Source organism: Meles meles, chromosome 3 (assembly GCF_922984935.1).
Source record: "Meles meles chromosome 3, mMelMel3.1 paternal haplotype, whole genome shotgun sequence".
NCBI lineage: Eukaryota > Metazoa > Chordata > Mammalia > Carnivora > Mustelidae > Meles > Meles meles.
In genome coordinates, this window is record NC_060068.1 from 5,034,452 (window position 1) to 5,045,687 (window position 11,236).

At 40.8% G+C, this 11,236-nt stretch overlaps 1 protein-coding gene across 1 annotated transcript; it reads right to left on the reverse strand.

Moving 5' to 3' along the window:
* Positions 1-733: 733 nt before the first annotated feature.
* Positions 734-1,651, reverse strand: LOC123938872 (olfactory receptor 2W3). The gene has a single exon (XM_046000637.1). The coding sequence runs from the start codon at positions 1,649-1,651 to the stop codon at positions 734-736; it is 918 nt and encodes a 305-aa protein (XP_045856593.1).
* Positions 1,652-11,236: the final 9,585 nt, after the last annotated feature.

Below are 11,236 nucleotides of genomic sequence, written 5' to 3' on the forward strand. Positions count from 1 at the left end.
CACAGCAGGACCTTAATAAACATCAGGTTTTTCTCACTAATGAAATAAAAACATACCTGAAAAACAGTGCTGCATTAAGACTGAAATGACTCATGTGTCATTTATATGGGTTAACTTCTTGTTTTGTCTACAACTTAAGCCAGATTTGATGGAAATGCTGAAGACTGGGGACAAAGGGTAGGAGAAAAAAAAAACAAAAACAAAAACAAAAAGACATGACTTGATGAAAGGCTTTGGTATTTAGGGAAAAAAACACCCAATCTGTTAAAATAGCCCACGTTTGATGGTTTTCACCTAAGAGAACTACTTATCATTCCTGATCATTCTGACTAAAAGATCCAGCAAGTTGTTAACAAGTTAAAAATATTGACAAGTTAAAAATAGACAACAAAGGCAACATTCTGACTAAGAAAAGCAGTTTCCCACTTGGCACTCTGGTGTAAGTCGTGAAAAATCTTTATAACAACTCAGCACTCTGTACTTCAGTCCTGCTTTATAAATCATTTGGGGGGATTTGAATGCCATGAGTTGTGCAGTTCACTAATTGAAACATCATTTGGGACTGAAATGATTAGAGAAGTCCAGGAAAAGTTATGCAAGTTTGGAAGGACAGGTGAGGAGCAAGACTGACTCAATGGTTCCAGATGCCATCACTGGCTTCTGAAGGAGCTGACCACCTGATGGAGATGCCTGTCTCCCACTCACTCTCAATCCTTCCCCACCTCTCTGTTGCCTAGAGAAGCCTCCTCAGGGCCCCCTTCACCTCCTTGTTTCTGAGGGTGTAGATCAGGGGGTTCAGGAGTGGTGTGACGATGTTGTAGAAGAGGGTGAGGAACTTTCCCTGGTCCTGGGAAGAGTTGTTTCCAGGTTGCATGTACATGTAGATTATGTTTCCATAGAAAATGGAGACCACAGTGAGATGGGAGCCACAGGTGTTGAAGGCTTTGTGCCTCCCTGAGGATGACTGGATGTGCACCATGGCCAGTACAATGTAGCCATAGGACACCAGGATGAACACCAGAGGTGACAGCACAATACCCACTGAGAGGACAAAGACGGTGCCCTCGATGGCAGCCGTGTTGACACAGGCCATCCGGATCAGAGCAGGCATTTCACACAGGAAGTGGTCCACACTGCGGTGCCCACAGCGGGGTAAGCGCAGGGTTACTGGGGACATGATCAAAGAGTTGGCCACCCCACAGCCCCAGGCTACTGACACCAAGCCCAAGCAGAGTTGAGGACTCATGATTACCATGTAGTGAAGGGGCTTGCAGACTGCAACAAACCGGTCATACGCCATGACTGCCAGGAGCAGGCACTCTACACCACCCAGGCCCAGAAACAGGAAGAGCTGGACGGCACAGCCTGTGTAGCTGATGGTCTTGTCACATCCATTCAGGTTATAGAGCAGCTGAGGGATGGAGCTGGTGGTGAAACTGAGGTCCAGGAAGGATAGGTGGGTGAGGAAGAAGTACATGGGAGTGTGGAGGTGGGGGTCCAAACGGGACACCAGGATGATGGTGGTGTTGCCCACAAGGGTCAGGAGATATGCAATCAAGATGACCACAAAGAGGATCCTCTCCAGATGGGGGCGGTCAGAAAACCCCAAAAGGATGAAATTTCCCTGGGTGCTCTCATTGGTCCCATCCATCTCTATTGTACCTGCGGAGGAATATTGATACTTTTAATAGTAGCACCTATTAGAGAAGAAGAACACTTACAATGACTCAAATGTTCCTTCATGCTTTTTACGCTTATTTAGCTATTTAAGCCCTAATATCAAATATCAGTGATATGGAGTTGGCCTTCTTATTATCCGTGACTTACAGAAGAGGAAACAGAGGGAGATGTGTGTTCAGCAAATTACCATATTCTAGAATGAAGCAGAGCTGATTTTGAGTCCAGGAAATGGAGCTTAGAATCTTCGTCCTTTACTAGAAGATTCTAATTCCATGACAGGAAAGGAAATGCTTCTTCAGCCCAAGCATTGATTCCTCTCAAAAGCCAACTTCCTAAGCTCCTGCTCAAACCTCAAATGCCCCCAATGGAGCCCCAGAATAACCAATTAATAGTATTTAGAGACTATCCCTTATATGTGGAATACTTTATCCAGTCTTTATCCAAAAGACAAACCTCATTCATTGTGATGTTTCTGAGATGATTTTGAGTAGATAAATAATGTAGGAATAATAGAATATTACTAAAGCAACATACACATAAAATCCCCACCCACCCTTCTCTCTCTCATTCTCTCTTGGGGATAGTGTTTAAGAAATGAGTCATGAGAAATGACAGTTAACTGTCTGTTTTAGGCTCAGGTCATGATGCTGGAGCCCTGGGATCAAGCCCTGTGTTGGCTTCCTGCTCAGCCAGACCCCATTTCTCCCTTGCCATCTGCACCTCCCCCCATGCACTCTCTTTCACACACGTTCTCTTCCTCTCTCAAATAAGTGAAATTGTGGAGGCCAAGAAAAACAAGGCTGTACCCACCTCAAGTCTAGCCCTGACATAAGTACAGCCATCTTGACAAAGCAAACGCTGGCACCTTGCACCCCCTCTCCACTCACTCCCCTCCCCTTGGCAATATGTGTGAACATGTAGTTAACTTGCAGAGATCACAATCCTGCAAAACAGGAGTCTTCCTAGGTTTACAAATGTCCCAGTGCTAAATCTCACCAACAAGGACGCTTGATAGGAGGAATGTGACATTCCACCAGGAAACTCCCAACTGTCTTAATGTTTTTGCCTCATTAGAGTGAAAAATGGCCTTGGCTTAATAATAACCGACCTCCAATATCCTGACAGTCTTCTTTACCCTGATAGCCCTTCTGAACACCCCCTTTGTCCTCACCCACCACCGAGTCCATCCCTACTCTGCCTTTAAAATCTCTGACTGTAGTATGGTTCGAGGTACAAGTCCCTACTCTGCTGTGTTGGGTATACTTGGGCCCAAGCATAAGCTTGTCAAATAAACCCTGGTGTGATTACATCAGTGTTGACTCCTTGGTGGTCTCTCAGATGCGAAAACTCAGGCATAATGAAATCTTTAAAAAGAAAGAAGATATTTGCAAATGACAGTACAGACAAAAGGTTGATATCCAGGATCTATAAAGAACTTCTCAAACTCAACACACAAAAAACAGATAATCATATCAAAAACTGGGCAGAAGATATGAACAGACACTTCTCCAACGAAGACATACAAATGATGAATACCCAACTTTTGTAGCAACATGGATGGGACTGGACAGCAATATGTAGAAGAATGAAACTCGACCATTCTCTTACACCGTACACAAAGATAAACTCGAAATGGATAAAAGACCTCAACATGAGACAGGAATCTATCAGAATCCTAAAGGATTACATAGGCAGTAACCTGTTCGATATCAGCCACAGCAACTTCTTTCAAGATATGTTTCCAAAGGCAAAGGAAACAAAAGCGAACATGAACTTTTGGGACTTCATCAAGATCAAAAGCTTCTGCACAGCAAAGGAAACAGTCAACAAAACAAAAAGGCAACCCACGGAATGGGAGAAGATATTTGCAAATGACAGTACAGACAAAAGGTTGATATCCAGGATCTATAAAGAACTCCTCAAACTCAACACACACAAAACACATAATGATATCAAGAAATGGGCAGAAGATATGAACAGACACTTCTCCAATGAAGACATACAAATGGCTATCAGACACATGAAAAAATGCTCATCATCACTAGCCACCAGGGAGATTCAAATTAAAACCACATTGATATATCACCTTACACCAGTTAGAATGCCCAAAATTCGCAATACAGGAAACAACGTGTGTTGGAGAGGATGTGAAGAAAGGGGAACCCTCTTACACTGTTGGTGGGAATGCAAGTTAGTGCAGCCACTTTGGAGAACAGTGTGGAGACTCCTGAAGAAATTAAGAATAGAGCTTCCCTATGACCCTGCAATTGCACTGCTGGGTATTTACCCCAAAGATACAGATGTAGTGAAAAGAAGAGCCATCTGTACCCCAATGTTTATAGCAGCAATGTCCACCTTCGCCAAACTGTGGAAAGAACCAAGATGCCCTTCAACGGACAAATGGATAAGGAAGATGTGGTCCATATACACAATGGAGTATTATGCCTCCATCAGAAATGATGAATACCCAACTTTTGTAGCAACATGGATGGGACTGGAAGAGATTATGCTGAGCGAAATAAGTCAAGCAGAGAGAGTCAAGTATCATATGGTTTCACTTATTTGTGAGCATAACAAAGAACATGGAGGACATGGGGAGATGGAGAGGAGAGGGAGTTGAGGGAAATTGGAAGGGGAGGTGAACCATGAGAGACTATGGACTCTGAAATACAACCTGAGGGTTTTGAAGGTATGCAGGTGGGTGGTTGAGGAACCAGGTGGTGGGTAATAGGGAGGGCATGTATTGCATGGATCACTGGGTGTAGTGCACACCAATGAATACTGTTACACTGAGAAGAAATTAAAAAAAGTATAAAAAAGTAAAAATAAAAATTAAAAATATATAAATACTTGATGTATGAAAAAAGTAAATAAATAAATAAAAAATAAAAACAAATTTAAATCAAACAGCTAGTGTATAAGGAAGAATGACAGTTTTTCTCTTTTTTTTTTCCCCCTGATTATCTTGGATTTAGTCAGATCTCACCAAACTAGTTGCATTCCTCAAAAGCTGTGAGGCAAAATACAAATCAATTTGATTGCATATTTTAAAACATCTTTAAAAACTACTACTAACAACACTTAAGAAATAATCACAATAATAGAGGAATTCAACACCACTCTGGACAAGGTATCTTGTTTACCATTTTTTTCAAGAAATTGAAGTGAAAACATGTAATGAGAAACAGGTAATAACTTAAAGAAACAGTGCCCAAGAAAATAAGTTATTTACAAAACTGTGACCTGAAACATTAAGTTTTTAAAATATAAATATAAGGTTATTTCCTTTTTAGATAGTTTAGTATTTGAACATGTGTTATATACAGAGCAGGGAAAGTATGGGGAAATAAACCTGTAAATTTTGAAAGGAATTAAATGGGGATAATATCTTTGGAAGGATAAAGATAATTAATTAAAAATTTTTATCTGGGGGAACCTGGGTTGCTCAGTGGGTTAAAGCCTCTGCCTTCCGTTCAGGTCATGATCCCAGGGTCCTGGGATCGAGCCCCGCATCGGGCTGTCTGCTCAGCAGGGAGCCTGCTTCCTCCTCTCTCTCTTCCTGCCTCTCTGCCTAGTTGTGATTTCTCTCTGTCAAATAAATAAAATATTTAAAAAAATAAAAAATAAAAATAAATTAAAAAATAAAAATTTTTATCTGGACATTGTTGATATTATCCATGTCATTTTAACAATAGAAACACCTATCTTCTATAAAATTTAAAATTAATTAGTCCGGTCCCCAGGTCTGTCTCTTCCTTTGCCCCTCTCTCCACTCATGCACTCCCTCTCTTTCTCTAAAATAAGTAAATAAATCTTTAAAAAAATACTCCTTATATATTATATTAAAATAGAAACACTATCTGAAAGTATACCCTGAACTGTTAAAGAGACTTACTTCCAGAGAGTGTGATGGATTTTTTTTAAGATTTTATTTATTCATTTGACAGACAGAGATCAGAGGTAGGCAGAGAGGCAGGCAGAGAGAGAGAGGGAAGCAGACTCCCTGCTGAGTAGAGCGTCTGATGCAGGGCTCCATTCCAGGACCTGGAGATCATGACCTAAGCCAAAGGCAGAGGCTTTAACCCACTGAGCCACCCAGGTACCCCGAGTGTGATGGATTTTAAAGACTTTGATTTTTACATGATCTTTATTAATTAATAATAAATAATCATGTATTGTGAAATCAAAAAGGATATATGTAGATCTTGGATGTCATCCGTTTGACTGTAGTGTCATTTGTGAATATCTTCTCCAATTCTGTGGGTTGCCTCTTTGTTTTGTGGACTGTTTCCAAGCATATGAAAAAAAAAAAAAAACAGAACAAACAAACCAAAACAAAACAAAAACCAAAGGGGTTCTTACACTGTAAAAGTTAATAAATGAATGAATATATATATATATACATAAATACATAAATAAAATAAAATATTTATAGCAGGAGAAAAAGGAGATTTGATATTCAGGAAATTCCCCTATGAATGATTTTTTTCCCTGAATCTGTTAATATGTCTTTTTAACTTTGACATTCCTTTTTTTACAGAAATCATTGTCCCATTAACTAACAAACGAAAAGGACATAAATGTAGGAAGAAAATAGAAGATAAGGAGGCAAATAAGACAGAAACAACTTTCCAGTCACTCTAATAATGTCAGTGTTTTACATCAAATAGCTGCACAAGCTTCTCACCCTAAAATTATGAATCCTGTGAAATAAGAGAAAAGTAAGACTGGGGAGCTGAAAATAATCCAAATGCAATGAAAGGGCCTGAGTTTGCCTTTCAGGATAATTTAAATTCCAGTCTCCTTCTGAACTGTTTCCACAGCTCCCATGTGGAGGTAAGAAAGACCCCAGGGGAAGGTGTGGGAGACAATGAGGAGACACCGTTAATGTCATAGCTCATCTCCCAGGTCCTTATCTTGTCTTGTGTTTGGGATGACGGGAGTCCCTTGTCCCACCACTGGGGTTCTGGGAGGGCTGATGCAGGAGCCCTGCGGCTCGCACAGGCTCCTCTCCATGGGGGAAACTGGTGTCTCATGAAGAACATGGAGTACAGTCATTTTCTGAATGATTCTGGGGGAGTCACACCTATTTTTTCCCTTAAATTCAAACTTTGGAAAGAATGTGATCACTTTTTTCCTTGTGTGGAGATCCTTCTCAGTGCACTAGCTCAGCATTCACAACCTCCCAACACATGTTTCACATGTTAGAAGGACCCTCTAGAGCCACTGTGATTGTCTTCATACTTGACCTTATTAGGCACCCATCCCTGCACAAAGCATATCTTACTGTGTGTCACACAAATGTGCCACTACTTTCCTGGTGATGGAGAGATTGGGCAATACCATTGTTTTACTTTTCGTACATGGACACAACTTAGTAGCTCAAAGAATAGACAATTAATTGCCTCATGTGGCATTCCAACTTTGCCCTCCCTGGAAGCACTTCCTCTCCATTGCTCAAAGCTGGAGAAGAAAGGCAGCATCAGGTGTTTAATTGGAAAGACCTGACCTCTCCCCATCCATGCAGGTGGCGACTCATGGAAAGGTCAGGACATCAACCCAGTGACTGATGACTCTGTCTATCAGACCTGGTTTTGTGTGGAATTGGAGCTAGAAGAGCCTTGTGCCTGCAGAAATGAGATTATTGCTTTGCAAAAGAACTGTTTGTTTTGTGTGTTTGGGGGTGTGTATTCTGGCGGGGTACGGAAAGGTATAACACGTTTCTCCCTGTAGGTGCTGGTTGAACAGTGGGAATGCCGTTGCACCTAAATGCACCATCCTACTGCAGAAACACCCACCCTCCAACCACAAGTCAAAGAAACCTACTGCTTTTCAGTTCTGGAGGGCAGCTTGCCATGTGATCCAAGATTTTAGCTTGTTTTCCAAGTATTTTTTATCTTAAAGACATTTTAACTCACAAGAACTGTGGCCTCAATGGTGGATGATAAGGAATTTGATCTATGTATTGAGGAGGGGATGGGGCAGGACCAGATCTCCAGGCAAGGGCTGACATCACCCCAGCTCCCTCCAAGAAACTGGGAACATTATTTCCTTTTCTTTCTTTTTTTCAAAATGAAACCCACACCTCAGATCTCATTTTCTCATGTTTGCCTGATTGTTTTCCTATTAACACTGATTCCAACATTTAAAAAAAAGGAACTCACGTTTGTTTCTTCGTATTTTGTCTTGTTAGCACTTTTATTTGTTATCCTTTTTTAAAGATTTTTTTACATATTTGAGAGAGGGAACACAAACAGGGCGAAGGGCAGAGGGAGAAGCAGGCTTTCCGCTAAGCAAGGAGCCCAATATGGAGCTCGATCCCAGGATCCGGGATCATGACCTGAGCCGAAGGCAGGTGTTTAACCGACTGAGCCATTCAGGTGCCCACTTGTTATCCTTTAAAGTGATTTTGCTTTGGTAGATTTTTTTGTTCTATTGTAGTTAAAGAACATGAGTTGTGAAGTCTGTGTTTGTGTGAAGCTTTTGTCTTGATCTATTGGCCATAACCCATAAGCTTTCCAACAGCAAGAACAATACTCTTCATTTCCTACTTTTCTGTTCCTTTGGTTCATTCCATACAACTTTTTTTTTTTTAACAAACCAAAAGAAAAGTACAGATTCATAAGTTGAGCCCCTAAAGCCAGAGATCTACTCACCATTTTTACTTGTATGTACTGGGTGCCACTAAAAGTCAGAAGGCAGAAGATGCAGATCTAGGTGGAGGGGCCCAGGGGATTGTGCAGTGTTCTCTCCCTGACTGTGGGTTCACACGGCTGCTTTAGGCAGGGGTAATTCCAGACATGGGAGGAAAGGAGAGGGCTTGCCGTACCCCTATAAATACAATGGACCACAATGTTTGTGCAGAGGCCCAGAAGGACAATGCAGATGGCCTTCCTGAGGAGAGACGGGAGGGGTTTTAATGGTGGTCCTGATTCATCAACAGCCCTGCACTCTGGGGAACCTGTAAGCCCACAGGGGTCATTAGTATATGCACGGCGCTGTGCAGTAGGCATGCACGACATTGAACTGTTCAATCCCCTGTAGGGTCTAGACTCAAAATAAGGACCAGGAGAATTTGTCCCTTGATATAAAAGGGATTTATTCCTTCGTGTAAATAAATCTGGGGACTCAAAGTGTTCTTCTATAAACATAAACACTGATGGGCCCTTTGCTCCCATCAGTATTTCCCCCAAGTTTCCCCCAAATCCCCAAATTTCCCAAAAGTTGCTCCTAATTTTGTGTGTCTAAAAAACAAATGAGGCATAATCAGTCCCACACAACCTGGAATAGGATCATGCTTTATCTATTCTTTCTTCTTCATTTTATCTTCTTTCCTCCTTAGATCTATGGAAAATATGGCAAAAGTATTTTGACTTTTTTTTTTACTAAAAATGTAATATATGATAAGAAGAACCCATTATCTAGTAAATAATAGTAAAAATAGTAGTAAATAGTAAATAATTACTTATTATAATAAATGGTAAATAAATAGTAAGAAATATAATAGTAAAAGTAGTAGAAATAGTAAATAATTACTTATTATAATAAATAGTAAGCAAATAGGAAGAAATATAAATAATAGTAGAAATAGTAAAAAAATGACACAGGTGCATTGATTAAGAGATATTTTGTTCTTTTTTTTTTTTCCCCTTTTTATTTATTTTTTTTTCAGCGTAACAGTATTCATTCTTTTTGCACAACACCCAGTGCTCCATGCAAAACGTGCCCTCCCCATCACCCACCACCTGTTCCCCCAACCTCCCACCCCTGACCCTTCAAAACCCTCAGGTTGTTTTTCAGAGTCCATAGTCTCTTATGGTTCCCCTCCCCTCCCCAATGTCCATAGCCCGCTCCCCCTCTCCCAATCCCACCTCCCCCCAGCAACCCCCAGTTTGTTTTGTGAGATTAAGAGTCATTTATGGTTTGTCTCCCTCCCAATCCCATCTTGTTTCATTTATTCTTCTCCTATCCCCCTACCCCCCCATGTTGCTTCTCCATGTCCTCATATCAGGGAGATCATATGATAGTTGTCTTTCTCCGATTGACTTATTTCACTAAGCATGATATGCTCTAGTTCCATCCACGTCGTCGCAAATGGCAAGATTTCATTTCTTTTGATGGCTGCATAGTATTCCATTGTGTATATATACCACATCTTCTTGATCCATTCATCTGTTGATGGACATCTAGGTTCTTTCCATAGTCTGGCTATTGTAGACATTGCTGCTATAAACATTCGGGTACACGTGCCCCTTTGGATCACTATGTTTGTATCTTTAGGGTAAATACCCAGTAGTGCAATTGCTGGGTCATAGGGTAGTTCTATTTTCAACATTTTGAGGAACCTCCATGCTGTTTTCCAGAGTGGTTGCACCAGCTTGCATTCCCACCAACAGTGGAGGAGGGTTCCCCTTTCTCCACATCCTCTCCAGCATCTGTCATTTCCTGACTTGTTAATTTTAGCCATTCTGACTGGTGTGAGGTGATATCTCATTGTGGTTTTGATTTGTATTTCCCTGATGCCGAGTGACGTGGAGCACTTTTTCATGTGTCTGTTGGCCATCTGGATGTCTTCTTTGCAGAAATGTCTGTTCATGTCCTCTGCCCATTTCTTGATTGGATTGTTTGTTCTTTGGGTGTTGAGTTTGCTAAGTTCCTTATAGATTTTGGATACTAGCCCTTTATCTGATATGTCGTTTGCAAATATCTTCTCCCATTCTGTCAGCTGTCTTTTGGTTTTGTTAACTGTTTCCTTTGCTGTGCAAAAGCTTTTGATCTTGATGAAATCCCAATAGTTCATTTTCGCCCTTGCTTCCCTTGCCTTTGCCGTTGTTCCTAGGAAGATGTTGCTGCGGCTGAGGTCGAAGAGGTTGCTGCCTGCATTCTCCTCAAGGATTTTGATGGATTCCTTTCTCACATTGAGGTCCTTCATCCATTTGGAGTCTATTTTCGTGTGTGGTGTAAGGAAGTGGTCCAATTTCATTTTTCTGCATGTGGCTGTCCAATTTTCCCAGCACCATTTATTGAAGAGGCTGTCTTTTTTCCATTGGACATTCTTTCCTGCTTTGTCGAAGATTAGTTGACCATAGAGTTGAGGGTCGATTTCTGGGCTCTCTATTCTGTTCCACTGGTCTATGTGTCTGTTTTTGTGCCAGTACCATGCTGTCTTGATGATGACAGCTTTGTAATAGAGTTTGAAGTCCGGAATTGTGATGCCACCAACTTTGACTTTGTTCTTCAATATTCCTTTGGCTATTCGAGGTCTTTTCTGGTTCCATATAAATTTTAGGATTATTTGTTCCATTTCTTTGAAAAAAATGGATGGTATTTTGATAGGGATTGCATTAAATGTGTAGATTGCTTTAGGTAGCATAGACATTTTCACAATATTTATTCTTCCAATCCAGGAGCATGGAACATTTTTCCATTTTTTTGTGTCTTCCTCAATTTCTTTCATGAGTACTTTATAATTTTCTGTGTATAGATTCTTAGTCTCTTTGGTTAGGTTTATTCCTAGGTATCTTAGAGTTTTGGGTACAATTGTGAATGGGATTGA

Coding starts and splice junctions, on each gene's coding strand:
- LOC123938872 (XM_046000637.1), bottom strand. CDS start 1,651: ATGGATGGGACCAATGAGAGCACCCAGGGAAATTTCATCCTTTTGGGG.